At 38.9% G+C, this 19,251-nt stretch overlaps 1 protein-coding gene across 6 annotated transcripts in view; it reads right to left on the bottom strand.

Moving 5' to 3' along the window:
* The window catches only part of LOC307148969 (signal-induced proliferation-associated 1-like protein 2), a 138,149-nt gene that overhangs the window by 84,499 nt on the left and 34,399 nt on the right, over positions 1-19,251 (bottom strand). For all 6 annotated transcript variants that reach the window (XM_079854954.1, XM_079854951.1, XM_079854952.1 and 3 more), the window contains exon 2: positions 343-2,106. In XM_079854954.1, coding sequence (XP_079711080.1) covers positions 343-1,732 — 1,390 coding nt within the window. In that variant the 5' untranslated portion in view covers positions 1,733-2,106. The remainder of the gene's footprint in view (positions 1-342; positions 2,107-19,251) is intronic.

Genomic DNA, 19,251 nt, shown 5'->3' with positions numbered 1-19,251 from the left:
TGTTGCCTTTCAAGTGAATCTATATAATTTAAATTTTAATTTTTTTTTTGCAGTGTAGCTTACTCATCTTTTTTTGGGCACTTTAGTTTAGAGTTTTTACTTGGGTTGTGTAATTTAGTATAATTAATAAAAAAAAACAAATAAAAAAAACACCACCAACACAACCTTTATGACATCCACTAAAGAGGAAAGATGTTTCAGAAGCAAAGCAAGATCACAAACAATAAAAACTTTGTTTTCTTTGGAATAACATGAACTGATGAATATTCTAAATACAACATGGAATGAAAGATTTCATGTTGCAAACCCCATTTTTCCATGCAAAAAAATAACAAGGCTTACCTCTCCCATAGAAAAATTTGTGGTAATAATACGCTCCCAGGTCGATGTGCTCGATGATGTACCGCTTGACCTTTTCACGGTGGATTGCCTGGCTTTCCCGTGGCACCTCCAGTACAGACACACCAGCATTGGTACAGTGGGAGCTCAAGGACGACTCGAAAGAGCAGTTTTCTCCTCCAGCACTGTAGTTGGTGTTAGTGGCCCTGGAGAGAGAGATCCTCCTCTCCCCCTCTCCACCAACCTCATTGCGAAAATGCGGGCAATTGAGCACCAATCCATTGCTTTTCCCATCCCCCTCATCCGCATCCAGGTTTTCCTTGGGATTGAGGTCTTCCCGACTTCCCAGTGGCGATTCGAACATGGATGCAGGTCCAGTATTATTCCCACCCACCTGTCCACCTCCTGGGATTTGGTACTGCGAGGCAGCAGAAGCTCCGGTTGTGGTGTTTTTCCTCTGGTTGAGGCTGATTCGGTTTGCCACCGCTTCACTGATGTTAAAGAGGACGCTCTGGACGTCATAGTGAGCAAAGCATTTCTGAAAACTGAGCGGCCGGCGGTCGTCCTGCTCGGTGGAGAGCCGTAAGCCATCGTTCTCGCTCTTAATAGTCCTCAACTTCCTGAACAGCGAAGTCTCGGATGACTCCGACTTGAGACGATGCATGAAAGACTTCTCTCTTTCTCGGCTGTAGAGGAGTGAGCTGTCCACGTAGTCGTAGCCTGAGATTCGGACGATCTCGCCGCGGGCTATTTGAGCGGCGGTCTGCAAGCTTGGGGAGAGGGTTGTGTCGTAGCGAAGGAGTTCTGGGAAACCGACAGGCGGGGCGCTGCGATGGTCCAAACTGTCAATCCGGTATCCTCGCAACATGGTGAAGAACCCTTCATTCCCGAGCCCCTGGCGGTCAATAGAGGAAGTGCTGCCGTATTCCCGATGCAACGAGGCACCGGTGTTTGGGTTGACGGCGTTCTGGTCCAATATGTCCTCCGCATCAATGTCGCTGATGGTCACGTCACTATTACTCCGCTGGCGAATGGGATAAAGTCCCTTCAAAGGGGATCGACTTAGAAGGTCACTCAGGGAATATTTTGTATCCGAATAATCAGGCTCCATTGGTGCTTCGCCCAAATCCGTGACCTCCGCACTTTGGTCTGGCTGCCCGTTCTGAAAGGCCATGATGACGCTTTCGTAGTTGGGTCCGCCTCGGCTTTCCCAACCCTCCTTTTTCGGGGGCCAGTCCGTCACCCTGGCTCGCACCCCCATTTTAGGCATGGCGGGCGTCCCGTTCGTTTTACCACCCCCTTCCAGCTTGCCCTGTGTGTTGGTCGCTGGATGTCCCATACTCTCATTCAATGCTTTCAGCTTCCTGGTAAACAATTCCTCAGATGACTGCATGACGTTAGAGAAGCCCTCAAGCGATGGAAGGTTTGTTTTATCGTCGATACCCACGGCTCAAGCTCATATCCGTCTTGCAGCTGCTTGGGAAAGCGAGAACTCAAGTCCCCTTATCGGTTACATTGTCATAGGTCACCCATTTGAATCCCAGGGCCAGCTATCTCAACTAGCTTAAGAGTTGTCCTAGAGTCCACATGAAGGGGTTCCTTTCACTCCAAGTCCATTTCTCTTCAGGAGTGACCAGTTTGATGAAAGACAGGCAGCATTTGGGTGTCACGGACGGCTGGAGCTTCAAGGAGCAGAAGGGGTCAGCTGAAACAGCTTTCCTTTCACAGAGCTCAGCTAATTTAGGACGACAGCTGGAGGAGAGCGATCTGTTGGGAGCAAGGAGAAAAACAAAAGCACATTAAGGCATCTCACAGAGAACTGCAGAATACATTTATTCAGACACTCTTCCAAGACAGTGGGATGTCTTTCTCAAAACCTCCTTATGACCACAGAACAATGTAAGACTGTTAGATAAGTGGCAGGGTGTGTACCGCAAAACAGGCCTGATGACTCCTTCAACTAGGTCTTCTCACAAAGAGACTATTTACAAATATGAATGTCCATTTCTTTTTGCTTTTTTGCTTACTTGTATTGGCCAAGAAGGGGTTCAAATCAAGAGAACATTCAGTGGTTTTCAAACTGGATTATGCATTAGGCAAGGAGAACTCTTTATTTTCATGCCACATTTATTCACTCCCACCGAGTACTGGAGCCCCCAAATGCAATACATATATGTACTCTGTGTGTCTGTGTGTGTCTGTGTGTGTGTGTGTGTGTGTGTGTGTGTGTGTGTGTGTGTGTGTGTGTGTGTGTGTGTGTGTGTGTGTGTGTGTGTGTGTGTGTGTGTGTGTGTGTGTGTGTGTGTGTGTGTGTGTGTGGTTCCCAGTGGGGACTCCAGCATTTGAACTTCTGCTACCATTTGTGGGTTGGGAAGGTGTCACTGATGACCTTAATGGGGTTTTCATGTTCATGAATATCGTGCGAATGCCACATTCATGCATCCTGGTTTAATGTGCTATACAGAATCATGTAACATGACCTGACATTGCAATATCAGCAGACAAAAAATCTGCTAAATCCATTATATAGCTTGACCTACAACGTAAAATGCATGACCCTTTTTTTCTGAACAGAACTACTAATTTTCATTCTATTTTCCCTAGGCTTAAAAAAAAAAGAAGAACAGGAACAAGGGACAATACATCCCATCTTCACCGTGTTCACCTTCTCCCACGGTTCAGTTTCTGATGTACAGCATAACACCACTGAGAGGTTAACATAGAGGTTACAAATATACATTAAACAATATATAGGCCAGTGCTGCATGTTGTAATTTTAGCATTATGCAAAGGTTTAAAAGGCATTTTGATTTGATGACATGCAAGTGCAGGTTTGACCCAAATTCACAGTTGGTGTACATAAAATGCAACTAGGATTGAGAACACTGAATTTGGAAGGGAGATTGCTGCCCTAGTTGTAGTTTTTGGATAAAAGAGTGTCTTCAAATTGTTATTTTTATTACCGTGAATTGATTTTAAAAAATACCTTGCATGTAGTATAATCAACTGAATAAATGCATAAAATCACAGTATTTGCCTGGAAAAGCCCAGAAATTAAGACAAATTCAAACAAATTACATGATTGATGCAGAATAGATAAAAATGTCTTTAGAAATCAAAATATTGTTTGTACAGAAAACCATTTTGCAAATCCTTTAACTGGGTTTGTCTTTAAGAAAAATCATGGTATCACATAGTGCTTTGAAAGGTTATTATGGTGATGAAATCATGCTAGTACTAATACATTTTTGTAAGCAGACTCACATAAATGTAAAAAAAGAAAGAAAATGTAACATTTTATATATTATAGCTATATAGAACAGCTAGCTTCATGACATTTTATGACTGCATTGGTTAACTTGCATTGAGTTTTCCTACAGACTGTACTGTCCTTAATAACAATTCAAGAGAGCAGGATTTTGGATCCCAGTGCTGTAACCTAACTAACAGTTTTCACACTGAAATGCAGAAGCAGCAAAAGTGCTTCCTGAAATAACTTCATTAAATGAGACGGGCATTTCTGAAAGGATGAGCAAGGACAAAACAGAGGGGCTCCGATTACGTAATCCCTTTTCACATCGACACAATCATTAAGATACACACACAGACACACAGCAGGGTCACTGTGGAAAAACCTCGTCCACAAAACACTCAAGGACTATTGAACTGTGCCTAAAAGTGTCTCCTTCAATGTAAAGAGACTCAGAACAAGCTGCTGAATTCCAGCAGAAAGATCCCTCTCCGAAAGCTCCTTACAAATCTAAACATCTAAATCCAAATGATACTTTAAAGTACCAGTTCATCGAAGCAAACCAAAACCCTGGCAATCACTTCCAAAGGCTTTTTGTGGAGGCCTCAATGTTCTTATGTTCAAAGAAACCTAAAAAAGAAGAAAAAAATCACAAGCAATTTATCATACAAGATCTAATAATGCAATATTGCAAAGGCAAGATTCAAGTTTAATCTAGTTAGAGTAGTGCAGAAACTAGAGCAGAATTAAACACTAGGGATGCAATGATATTAAAAATCTATCAATTATTTTAATGGCATATTGTGAATGAATGAATGAACAAATGAATAAATGAACGAATGAATAAATTAATAAATTAATGAATGAATGAATCAATCAATCAATGAACGAATGAATGAATGAATCAATCAATTTGAACGAATGAATGAATGAACGAATGAATGGATGAACGAATTAATAAATGAATGAATTAATGAATGAATGAATAAATAAATGAATAAATCAATGAACGAATGAATGAATGAAACATTAAAAACTAAAATCAAATGTTTTTTGCTAACTGAATTTAGCCATTATAAATGTATAGTATGAAAAATGGATATTCATCTTGAGGTTTGCTAGAGATTACACAATTATAATGTACTATTGGCAGATGAATATATATCCAATAATGACCAATTTAGAGACATTTATATAAAAAAACACTAATACTGGCCAATAACTAACGTGGTCCCGACATATTGTTCATTGCTAGTAAAACTGCAAAAATGTAAAAGAGGCAAGTGCTCATGGATAGTGGTCGACCAATCTGGATTTTCTGATGGCGATGCGATGGCTGATGGCAATCCAAAAACATTGGCTGATAAATGTCAGCATTGGCGATATATTGGTCAACAACGACAGACAAGATGCGTCTTCAGGAGTTTCTATCTTCAGCAGATCAGATGGATGTTTCTTGTTCACCACAGAGAAACAGAGGGAGGAAAGGTTCTGGAAAGTGTAAACATCTGCCACCTCATAAACAAGACATCACGGTGGTCTGAGAACCGATGAAGTCCATCTAGAACACAGACAGTGATAAATGTTCTCCATCGTGTCGTTCTCTACAGGGACCCCTGATTGCAGCACAACCTGGTGGTGGTCAGCAAAAATATATCATCCCTATGACCTCTGACCTGCACCGGGTTTGTTTTGTGACCGGGGGCTTATGTGTGTGTGAAGGAAGCTGATGATGGGAGGTCTGACACACACACACATACTCAAAGGTCTTTAATGAGAAAAACTCAGCAGTCATTATCTTTGGTCAACCTCCAAGGCCAAAGAAATGAAACTGGGGAGAGGGGGTGGTGGCTGCGAGACTAATTATAGCAATGAACTCATTTTCTGTCTCTGGCTGGGCCCTTTTTGTGTCTTTTGGAGCTGTTTCGCCAGGTCTTAAAATAATCTTTTGACACGGTGGCCTGATTACAGGCTGTGTGAGTATTAATGTGCCGTCACCAAGAGAACCCGCTGCTGTCAGCCTTCTTTAAAATGATATGGCACTGTCAGCTTCAGACGTGATCGCTGGACTCGGGGGAAAATATTATAAGCACACCATGTTCAGAGCATTTCCACCATTATTTTACACTTGCCATCATTTAATGCACAGTTAAAGCTGCTTTTAGTTTAATTTGTAATTTGAATCTTTTTAAATGAACCTTATTTACACATGATAAACCACGTTGTAGACATCGTGGCATTGTAGCGTCGACTTGTGCATGGACAAACACTGTCATTTTCTTAAATGATAAAATCTAATTATTATTATGGGGGTTTCTATTGGAAAGATTGAGATTTTATATGCTTTCAATATGCTTATTAGAAAGGTTTGTGGGAGATTTGTGCTCATAAATATTACATTTTGTATTTGTATTGAGTAAAAAAAAAAAAGCAATGCCACAGAATTTTTTTGTGCATTGCACTTTTTAACGCAATACAAGACGACGTCATACATGCAGGGCAGAAAGAGCTGAATCCTGTGATTCTCTTGAGGTCATTCCAAGCCTCCTCATCATCCAAACCGGCTCTGACAGGAGAGCTGTGCTGCAAAGTCAGGACACCGGGAGAGAGTTTAAACACGCTGCTTTGGTGTTACACTGATAGGATGAGTGAAAACCTAACCTAGGATCATCTCCTGACTAAACCCACCAAACACAACAACCCTAAAGCCCCGTTCATACTACCAGCGAAAGGCAACAACAAAGCGACATGATCCAGTTCGTTCAAGAGCTGGCGATTTCCGGCGACACAAGCGACAGTAGGTGCGTTTTCATTACAGATTTGCGCAAAACTTTTGCGATTTTTCTAAATGTCGACAAAAAACTATTGCGAAATGACACCGTTTCCATTAACCGATGTTATGCAACTAAAACTAAATATTTTCCTCTCGCGATAAGTAAAGTTATTCCAAAAACAATGGCAATGGACGTTGGTAGGTTTATGTAGCCTACTAATCCCAGCCACTGCACTGGCCATTATTATTAACCGAAGGAGATGTATGTGTGTTTTCCAAGCATTAATGGTAAGAAACGACCCTTATACTTGAGAGCGGCACATATGAGGTGTTTCTGGGTGTTTCTCCCTCAGATCTGCTTTGAGGTCTTGATTGTGGCATTTCTTTGAGGTTTAGAATCCAGTATTCCTGTAATTATTTTGTCTAATATGAATTTAATAAAGAACTCCGTCTCGTATTCTGTCCAAACACACCGCGTCATCTAGTCTACGTCAGGTGACCTATAAATGCGCAAAAACTATTTCCATTGCAGTTTTGCGAAATATTTCTTTTTCGAATTGCCTGAAAAACCACCTCATGCGAGCGCAAAAACTTTTTTGCGATAAATGGGAGTTTTTGCGAAAATTACGTGTTTCCATTAAGCGCATTTTCAATTTGTGCAATTTGAAGGGTAATGGAAACGCGGCTAGTAACCATCTTCCAATTTTCAAGGCTAGCAATAGTGAGCTTTGAAAGCATAAGATCCCACCCTCCCCTCAGAGTCTTGAAAGGCATGCCTCCTTAAATACATGAACGTGTAGAGCAGGAGAGACGGCGTTAAACTACCTCATGTCTCAAAGCACATAATACAACAATAATAATGAACATAAACAACTTAAAGAGCTCTGACCTGTACCACCTGACTGCTGCAGATTAATTTCGCCGTTGATAGTGTTGAATTCGAGTCACAAAAATGCAGCATAAGCTGGATGTCTTGGTTCATACACACACACACACACACACACACATACACACACACACACACATACACTTAAACCACTTAACTTAGTGATTGCTCTCAGGATATGAAGAGACTTTCAACCAGCATAACAAAAGAGAACAAATTTCTAGAACAAATACCCTGCCTTTAAACAACACTCTCCATAACCAGACACCTTACGGCATGAAAAAGCACTAAACAGCTTTCATAAATAATAAATGGCTGAATGTGAAAATGAGGTAATGAAACCATTCAAGGAGGCCTTCCTTTTCAAACTCAACTAAAATGTACGTCATTTAACCAACGATGTTTATTTTTGTCCTTATTCAGGTTAAATAAAGAGATCACAGCCTATTATCTGAGAACATGAAATAACACACACACAAGCAATTTACACCTCGCTCAGGACTTCAAACTATTTTTCTGGTTTCAATCAAACTTCAAGGGCCGTTTTTTTAACCTTGAGGTGATACGGATGGCGATTATTAAATTCCTCACACTCGCGGCCCAAAAAAAAAAGAAAAAAAGCCTGGTAACGGTAACCAGACACTGGCATCTCTGGTTTCATAAACACTCGTATTTCTGCTTCAACGGAGCAGTTCGCAGCCTTGAAGGGGCAGATTAATAGTGCCATGAAAACGAGCCAAATCCTGTCAACAAAATCCAAGCAATTAAACTGTTAAGCCAGTTAATGTGTTGCTTTTAAATGTAAGAGTTCATTAGTAGGTTCTGGGAACTCATTCTCATCCTACTGACGGAGTTATTCTAAACGGTGGGTGTTTGTTTGGGTCGAGGGCCAAGTCGGGCCATCCCGAACACGGATCCAAACAGCCCCCTGAAACACACCCTTCCTTTAATCTGCGGCTCATAACTCAGGGCTCTCGACGGGGAGGCGTCCACCACAAGCTGACACTCAAATTAGCACCAGCGTGCGGGTCTGGACGTTACGAGTCTATAACCTCCTCTGTAATAAGACGGGCCCCCGCATCAGACGGGCTCTTTGAGGCCTGCCACGGGCACCGCTGGGGATTTAAAAGCCAGTTTTTGTAGGGGAATCACACCCTTCGGTGATCAACAGTTGGTGGCTGAAAGAAATTTCCATTTTGTGCGACAAGGGAGAGCGACCAGACCGACTCAGATTAGACAAGCAAAGAGATGCTGATAATGTGTCCTGAGTGGAAATAAGAAAATGAGCAGGGAATAAAAGACTAAAGCGTAGAGATAAACCAACATCTGGTGTATTTTAACATCCTCTAACATTGGCATGGAGGAAAAAGCAGTGTGCATTTTAAAACATCAAGCTTTTGTTGGGTCTAGTGACAATGTGCATGATGATATATTGATGGAAAAACTGACATGGCACACACCTCTCTTGAAGAAATCAGCTGAAGGCAACGTCATGAACTATCTGAAGTCTGTAAAAGCATAATGCAGTCAAAGTTCAAACGCAGTAACAGGTTAAGTCAGCATTTGCATTTTCTAATGCATTCAAGTCCCCACTGATCGCTCTTAGTGCTTTTATAAAGAGCAGTTCCCTGCGCTTTTGCAATGCTGTGCAAATAACCAAGGGTCACTTTTCATACAGCTGATTTTTTTTTCTTTTTTCTATGGAATATCTGTAGAATATTTTAGAAATGTATCTTGTTTTTTTCCAATTAACAAGATCTCCCCAATTAGGGGAGACACCCCAGGTGAATAGAAAAATAAAATAAAAGATATCAGCATGAAACTTCCCCAGTTGATTAAGACAAATATCTTTTGTATTACAAGTTTTTAGAATATTTATGTTTAAATATGCAAATTAGGTAGTATCTAATTAAATATGCCCTAATTTGCATATATTTCCAGAAGAGAAATCTGAACATTGGATAAAACCAGATTCAAAATTCTTGTTTCATTTTGTTGACATATTAGAGTCAAAGGTTTTTACAGAGGGGATTTTCGATATATCAAGCATAGCGTTAGTTCTGACAGGTCAGGTTAGTCAAGCTCGCATCAGCTGACCCTCAGCTGATCCACATCTACCACGTGGAATACGACGCCTATCACCGTATACATATAATAAGCTCCTTCAGTATTATCAGCAGCTATCGCGTTTCTCAGGAGCTAATTACCCTCCTCCATCCCCAGCTCCTCCTCTTGCCCAGTGAGGATTTGGCATTCTGATTCCCCTTGAATCAGAATAAATTCTCGATTATGTTGTGCTTTAAAATCTTGAATTATATATATTTGCAAACTTTCATGTTGGTTCTGTTCTGTTTACCCCAAGAGGGGTTATTGCTGCTCTCCCTGCTCTTATCCATGCTATCGGCTGCATGGATGCGCAGGGAGTTCTCGCCCAGACTGGAACCATACCGCCAATCCAAACTGTATGCTAATTGTCAATCGTATTTGACGGTAGTGGTCCTGACAGAACTCTTTTTTATCACTCCATTAATCAGAAAAAACTGTCAACAGCCATAAAAATCCATTTTCGCCCCGTTTTTAGGTATAAAATGTTGTATTAATCAGAATCTGAATGATATATGAACAAACCCCTCAGTAAAAACCTTAAGAATATAGATAGGAACACAACTGGAAAGTTTGGTGTATGTAAGAGCTGCTGAAGTGGAGATTTCTGGCTCAGAGTATGAGAGAAAAAAACATTTTTGAGAAAACGGCCTTTAAAATTGACATCAGCCAATGAGATTTTGCTGAGTTAAATGCTCCATTGTACTTTCACGATTAGTTGCTGATAAAAAAGGAAATGCCCATATTTGGATCCGACAACATTGTACAGGAGAGAGAGAGCTTTCCATCGGTGTATGTGATGACAGGGTGCAGACAGCGATCGTGTTGATTTACAACGCCAACTTTTGTTGAATTTAGGAGAAATCTACAGACGCAAATAGTGTAGTAAAATAAAGACCTAAATGTGTATTTTGGACTTTTTTTCACCACAAGTCTGAAAGAAGACTAAAATCAACTAACGTATCTGTAAAATAAACTGTTTAAAACATGCATTCACATGCATCAATATCGAGTCTCCAGATGGTATAAACAAATGTAACTTGTGGAGTGCTCTCGAAGTATGCATTTATTTGTCCTTTTAACTGATGGAAACGGAGAGTAAAAGATTTGACATAAAAGATGTTTTATCCTTTGGCCCCCTCTATAGGACAGCATCAGTATTACAGCCAATGTAGCGCGAGTAACTAGCTATAAACATGTCAACAGTTTAAAGCAACACCAAAGCACTTTACCTCTTCGGTCCCCCTACAGGTTGGAAGCGGAATTGTCCATTACCGCTGTCGGAAATAACTTAGCCTACCGTTGCACGCACGCTATTTATTTATCCAGCACCGGCTTTGGAAATAACGATGTCCACAGACACGGTAGAGTATGTTGCATGATTTAATGAAAGTATGATGTATTGCGACATCAGAAACGGCTATTTTTTTTTTATGTAGGCTCCACCTATCGGCTATAGTAACGTTGCCGTAAAGCAAGTCAAATTTGTAGTTTCTTATGTCTCATTTGAACTACAGATCCGCTACCCGATCTGGCAAACTTGCATAGTGCGGTTATAAGCGATAGAGGGTCGCGAAGCAAATGCGGAAGTGCCGTTCACCGTTACGAGTTGATGAACCACTGAAACCATTTTGGAAACATTATTTTAAGGTACAAAAGAATCTTTGGTGTTGCTTTAAATAACCTGTTGAGCAAGATTGTTCTTAAACTGTTGCTCCACAAAGGCTAGAAAAAAAACACACTAATTTAAACTAAAGTCCACTATCGCAATGCTGAGAATGCAACATCTGTTTCTCTTGTGTTGAGTTCTGACATATTTCCAAACACAACAATGTAAAACCAAGCTTGTGCATCTAGAAGCATGGCTATACTTGCATAGATTCTTGGTTTAAAAACAAAACAAAAAATTAAGTAAGGAAAATGTTACATTCTGATGCTCGAAATACAAAGTTTTAGAGCCAAAGTATCCTTTATCCTTGGCGTTCATGTCAACTGTTTGCCCTTGCCCTCGAGCAGCTGGAACAGTCCTCAAACCCCCCGGTGCCTTCCTTCTACAGAAAATAGAAATGGGCTGTTAGCAGAGCCATCTATCCATGGCGCAAATGAAATTGCTGGCCAGAAGCCCATATAAAAGCACCCGTCCCTGAAGACACGGCACTTTTTCCTTATGTTTCTGACAATCCTTCCAGGAGACCTGTTGCTGGAGGAACCACATCTCACAGCATGGGTCATTCACTGGAGAAACACTTTATATGCTCTTAAGTAGCAGCAGTCAAAACACAGAACAGAAGAAGAAGGAAAACCTTTTTCCCCATTCAGTATGACTGTATATTAAAGATAAGATTTTATTAAAATGCATATTATAAATATTAAATCAATAAAGTAATAATAATTAATCAAAATACTATTTTTATATTATTAAAATTATTTAAAAAAAATATAATGACATTGCAATTATACTATTGTACTGTAAAGTAAAAGCATAGCATAAATTTTATAATAATAATAATAATAATTATAATAAGTATTAAATTATTCAAAATATTTTATAAACATCTAAATTACAAATTAAATCAATTAAGAAATTCAGTATTTTACTATTGCAACAATACTATTGTACTGTGAAATAAAAAAAGTATTTAATAACAATATTGTAATAATGCTTACTATTATACTTTCATTTTTGAAGAAAACAGTTGTGAGACTTCTCTTGTATTAACAGATTCATACACGATTTTTATTACAAATGTTAAATATTAAATCATGATTTTATTTTGTTTTATTTTGTCATATATATTTTATTGTACAGAAATCCATATAATTTCGATAAAAAAAAAACACATCCCTGAGCAGTCTTTATGAAGACAGTGATCTGACCCAAAACACAAGGAAGTGCCGTTTACTGCAAATAAAACAAGTGGCAGATCCATGGAGAAACTGAAGAGGGAGAAACACTCTGATAGGCTAGAATTCATTTGTGTTTTCTAACAATATACGCCTCGCCTTGAAACAGGAAGTGCAAGAACTGACTTCTGACTCCATGATGCATTAGAACATCTAAGGCTCCTGTATTCAACATACAATGAGCAAAGTCAGAAAGAGATTCAATAATGTTTCCAATCCACTTATATATGATGCTTTACAATCCTCCCTTATAGGTTTAAGTGTGCATAATCACCTTGATGCAAACAAGCAATATGCTAATGCCATTCAGGTGCTCTAGTTTATGCAGTTCTGAAATCGTAAAACCAAAACAATACCCGTAAAAACACGTACTGTATAAGGTGAATAAATATGGATCATGGAAATGCGCAATACTTGTCTAAGTCTGAATGAGGTTTCTGAGGCTCTGAGGTTTAATCTGTATCCCATTTCGGTTGTGGGCTGAAACTTCATCCAAAAAAACACAAATTAAATATATCATTTCAAAACCATATATTTCAGAAGCACCCATGGCAAGAAACCGATATCAAAGTCATGACTGGGTCTGTTCTCATACCCTTGACTTTGATCTTGTCCAGCTGGTGGAGCGGTTCAACAAACCCGTAGCATCTCGCTCATGTTTGTTCTTGGCCACTGTAAAGGAGACATCTGATGGCTCAAGCTCCTCGGTGGGACTCTTCCAAATCAACCATCTGTTGTGTCAGCGTAAGAAAAGCTCTCATACAGAGACGATGTGCCTCAGCGGGCCTCCACAATACACCAGCACCACACGCCAGCCATTACTGGACGCTCAAACCCTCCGCCGGCCGGCACTATAATGGCAACCTGTCGTGCAGCGAGTGCGAGAGAGCACTTTACTCGAAATGGGGTACAAAACAGGTTCAGAAGTCCATTTTTCCTCTTCTTCAGCAAAAGTTCAGTGAAACGAGGTGCTTATCCATCAGAAAATTGTCAACCTCAAGAGCTCAAGCTAAATATAACATGAGCTGGTTTATTTTACCCACGTTCAACCATTTTTTGCAATAAATATAAATATTTATTTATTTTTTATATAAATAAAAAAATTATATATCATTTATATATATATATATATATATATATATATATATATATATATATATATATATATATATATATATATATATATATATATATATATATATATATATATATATATATAAAATATTATATATACACACACATACATAAATATATATACATATATATATATATAAAATATTATATATACACACACATACATAAATATATATATCAAAATAAAACAACATTTTTATATTATAAAAATATTATTTAATATTTAATATCTAAAAACTAATTTTTTGCATACAATTTAAGTCAAATTATCTTATTAAATATAAATGTAACAATTGAAAGAATAACATAACAAAAGTTATAAATAAAAATAAAAGAATAAAATGTTTTTAGGGTGAGGTGTAGATATATTGGGACTAAATGTCGGTTTATGTTACGGATTCCTCAAATTAAGTGAACAAAATCAATAATGATTTATAAAAATGAATTAAAACTGAATTAAATAATTATAAAATATATTTGTATCAGGCAATTTTGGCCATTAAAATGAATTAAAAATAGTTCACTATAATTAACTGAATACCAAGTCAACAGATTCTCCATACAAAGGGGATTTGAGCTTCATTCTTTAAAACAGAATCTGTGCCAGTAAAATCTGGACATCTGAAAAACTTATGAGAGGCACTGACCCATCAAAGAGGACAGCAAATGCCCATCAGAGCTGTGAGAGTGTTAATGTGGATCTGTTAAAGTGCAGAGGTCATGGTGGGAACTTTTCACTTGTGTTTTCTCACCTCATCTAAAACTGCTCAGGTCAGAGGAAGTGCACTTAGTCACCGCACTGTCAAATCACAGTCAACGGAGAGCAAAACCGTAGAAACATCTTCACAAAAACTTTTTGAAAAAAATGATAAAATCCTGCCAAGTATCATTATTACTAGTTGCTTTTGTCACGTCTGGTGTAGACATGGTGTTAGGAGTTCATGAACACTGAGTATTGAACTCATTCCACAACATATGTGTGATAGACATGGATGAAGACATCAGACTAAACCTCTGGCGCTTGACTGTGCAAAACTTGCTGGCACTATCTCTCACATTTACCATTTGCAAAATATTTTGTCTACCTACACTGAAGAAAAATAATGTAAGATTTACTTTTAAACACTTTTCACTCAGAAACTTATCATAACTTGATACTATCTTAACAATAACTTACCAAATTATTACAAAGGAATGGCAAGTAACAACTTAAACATAATATTTTGAAGTAGAAAGACTGAAACAGTATTTTCATGTAAAACGCACTCTAATGATCTTTATGTACAACTTCAAATAATCGTTATTTACAGTGTGCTGCAAGGGACATTTACTTCAGTCTTGAGCATTTAAGATCAGCTGATTGCTTTAGCTAACACCGTTTCCTAACTACACGCGATGCACGATAAAAAGTTATTTTCCATGTTAATCAGAGTGTTTGTCCTAACCAGCCGCGACGGCGACACGCCACGATTGTATTTTAGAAACGGTTTCTATTTTTCTGCGACGTCGAGCTGGAACAACAAACACAAATTGTGGCAATGATAATCACGGGTAGGCTACTATTTATGTGCTTTATTTAATGTTAAAAGCGTGTAATGTGACTCTGAACATCATTTAGTGCTCCAGCTTTGAAGCTGTAAAAGCAACAATGGATAATTCACCTCAGATCCTGAAATTAAACAAATGGAAACAAGAACGTTCAAACTGTGAACAAACAAGTGAATTCTTTGACAAAGATTGTTTTAGTAACTCAGTAGCCTATGTATTTTTAATAATGGTTAAATGGTGTAATATTTGTGAATTTGATTATGTAGCTAATTATCCATTTTCTTGCGAGTGCCGTCAAGATTACTCTCTGATGCAGCGAGACTCCGCCCACGCGCTGTTCTGATTGGCTGACTCCGCCCACACGCTGTTCTGATTGGCTGTGGGTTTTGATTGATTTCAACGCATCTCACAATCGCATCACGTCTAGTGTGGACAGACACATTATTTGTCGCTGGAATCTTATCGCATCGCGTCTGGTTAGGACACAAGACCTTGATCGTCCGAGACCTTGATCATCAACTCTGAAAACTCACAATACACATTACAGACAGTGAGCTTCAGTAAAGCATTCACAACGACAGTAATTTGCAACAACAAAGTGGCGACTGAATTTCATTGAGCTCAACTTTATGCAAATAAGCAGTGACACAATATGACAATGGGAATACAGATCCGTCGAGAAATGCACTTACCAACACCGAGACTCATTAATTTATGAAATCACTGTCAGTGAACGTCTCTTAAACTTTGTAAACCCCATTTATATTATTCCGCAAACATTTGGCAAAATATCTTGACAATGCATGCTTCACATAGTCTTTTAGCATTGTTTTTGACTCTGATAAGTTCAACCGCAGCAAACTAAATTAGTTTATCTGAGAATCATTTAACAAACCCAAAATACAACCACATGATGTTCAATCCACACCGGCTCCTACATCCACTGCTCGAGTGCAGGTCTTCAAACACATCTTTATAGAAAGAAACCTCTGCAAATGATCCGAAACAACCCTGTCCTCCTCAGTTCTGATCCGAAGACAAGCAGAAAGAGGAAAGAAGGAGGTGAAAGTTGAGGAGAAAGTGCTGGCAGGCACTGAGTTCGAGTTCGCTAAAACGCTCACAGCTGCCCTGCTAATCTACACAACGGCCTCATTATCATATGTAAAGGGCCGGCGAGGGGGGCGCTAGACTGTGACATTCAACTTTACTGGAGAATAAAGAAGAAAGACACAAAGGCTAAAAAAAAAAAAAAAAAACACCTCTATTGTTCCTCCACACGGGTCAATCCGTGACCTTCCAGATGCCGAGAGATGGTTTTGGCGCTGGAGGAATCCGGTCGACTTTGCCTGGAATCTTTACATATAATCCAGCCCGAAACATCTGCATATTTTCCACATCAAATCAGTATGCGACCACCAACATCTGGAACAATCCATCACCTCAATACAGAAGCGTTCTAGACATCCCTCTTTGATTCATAACTCAGAGAGAGGAATGTGACCGCTGAACATTACTTTCTTCTGGAATATTCTGTGAAATTTCGGGGCGCTTTAATTCTGACCATTATTGACAGATCAACTGAGGTGTAGATTAATACACAACTATGCACCTGTCGTTGTAGTGTCTGCTTCTTTAACTGATAAACTTCTATATTGAACAATAAAATGTTTTCAGATTATCGACCGATTAACAGCATCTGTTATATATATTATTGATATATTAATATATATTATATTATATATATATATATAGAATATTAGAATTTGGATGGATGGATGGATGGATGGATGGATGGATGGATGGATGGATGGATGGATGGATGGATGGATGGATGGATGGATGGATGGATGGATGGATGGATGGATGGATGGATGGATGGATGGATGGATGGATGGATGGCAGAGAGAACAGCAGACAGAATGAACACGACAAACATATAGGAGAACGACAAGAATAAATAGAAAAAGAGAAGACAGACAGATAAAATATCAGATCTAACAAACATTAGATCAAATGACAGACAGATAGGACAATACAAAATGATAAATAGAACAATAGAATGACAGACAGACAGACAGATAGACAGATAGACAGATAGATAGATAGATAGATAGATAGATAGATAGATAGATAGATAGATAGATAGATAGATAGATAGATAGATAGATAGATAGAAATGACAGACAGACAGACAAACAGAGATAGTAGAAATGACAGACAGACACAGACAGACAGACAGACAGACAGACAGACAGAGATAGATAGATAGATAGAAATGACAGACAGACAGACAGACAGACAGACAGATAGATAGATAGATAGAAATGACAGACAGACAGACAGACAGACAGACAGACAGACAGATAGATAGATAGATATAGACAGACAGACAGATAGAATGACAGACAGCAGACAGACAGACAGACAGCAGACAGAGATATATAGATAGATAGAAATGACAGACAGACAACAAACAGACACAGAAAGACAGACGATGACAGACGGACGATGACAGATGGAGAGAATAACAGACAGACAGAAACAGACAAAAGAAAAACAGACAGATAGAATGATAGAACAATAGATATAACGATAGAAAGACGGACTATGGTTCCCACTCCTCTGCTATGGTTGTGATGTGTTTGTAGTAAAGGCCCTTGCACACTGAGTCCGAAACTTTCGTCCGTCATAAAAAAATTCGGATCAGGTTCGATTTTCTGCGTTTTCGCATCCGTAGCAAGCATTTTGAATGGTGTTGTGACAATTCAGAGCCACCGAATCACGAAAACGAAAAAACGCATGCGAAAATTTCAGACTCAGTGTGCAAGGGCCGTAACTCTAATGCAGGATGGTGTAAGTCTCACTGAAGACAGTTGTGCTGTCGTTCTCAGTGATCCTGCAGTTTGTTGCGCTGCTGTCGACTGTGTTTGTTGATGGTTGACTGGTTACGCTCTGTGTTCAGCAGTGCAGTGAGCTCACAGCTGGTTTTACTTCCACTCCTCACAGTGTGTGTGTGTGTGTGTGTGTGTGTGTGTGTGTGTGTGGAATAATCCGCTCACTCGTCTACATCAGGACATTCATGTTCAGCTATATTCCCTCCCCCGTTCCTCCTCAGCATCAATGCAACTAAGAAAGAATCTAATAAAGGACCATTTGAGTGGAAGGAAATGGCGGATCTTAATTACGCCAAATTCATGAAAGTCTGGGCTTCCTTTCAGAAGGATCACTTTGATCTGCTGCGCGGGTGGAGGAGGGTGAGGAGGACAACATGCCATCTTAGGTTCAGTTAGAGAAAAAGATGGACTTCATACGGTCTCCACTGAAGAACTGGCACTCCACACACACACACACTCACTCATGCCCACTTGAACAGCAGGACCTGGAGGAGCTCAGCATAATTCACATGACAGTGTGGCTTTTGATACGTGAATGGGCACTGCAGATGCCACACACACACACACACACACACACTGAGAGTTGAGAGTGTTTGTGTGGATGCACTACAGACGCAGAGAGTAATTATCAGTGAGTAAATCTCTGTTTGCAAAACATACACCAAAATATGCAGTATACGACAGATGTTCCCATAATGCAATGTGTTTGATGTCTCTTTCCAGTGTGACGAATAAAACCGAGGTAATCTTTACGACTTATTATTTTATCATCTTTTTACAAATATAAAACAAATTTATTTCTAAGATAACTCAACTAACCTTGAGAATCAGTTTGACTAAATAAAAATAAATTAATAATAAATGATTTTCAAGAGATGACTTGTCTTGAATAGCTCTATTTGGAAAGAATCTGCATAGAAAATAATAAACAAATTACAAGCACAAATAAATACAATAGAACAAGGATACAAATGAAATAAACAAATATTCAAGTACAGAAATTCAATAATCAATTGTAAAATAACACTGCATAGTCTTCACTATATAACTTTAAATACAATTAATATTTGTTACAGATACAAATATGTTTTTCTCTTTGTATTTTGTTTTTTGATTACAGGTGGCTTCAAGTTTATTAGGCTACTGTCACTTTAAGAGCTGAGGCACGGATCCAATATAATGATGCGCATTAGTTTTCTTTCTCAATAGGCCTATTGGCCCTTCACAGGGAGTTTGATTGACAGGCGATCTGACCAATCATAATCCACCATCCGCCGAATCCGCCATTTTTGTCCGACAAAGCAGGAGAGTTAGTAGATTAACGGAGTGTCCTGACGTCTTTCCGCGGTTAAAACAACATTCCTTCTGATGTTCATTCATGTTTATTTGATGCTATAAATGAACTAGAAGGAAGAGATGA

The sequence above is a fragment of the Squalius cephalus genome (genome assembly GCF_949319135.1).
Source record: "Squalius cephalus genome assembly, chromosome: 21".
NCBI lineage: Eukaryota > Metazoa > Chordata > Actinopteri > Cypriniformes > Leuciscidae > Squalius > Squalius cephalus.
Note: the sequence above shows the minus strand (reverse complement) of the source record. Positions and strands in the feature narration are given on the sequence as shown.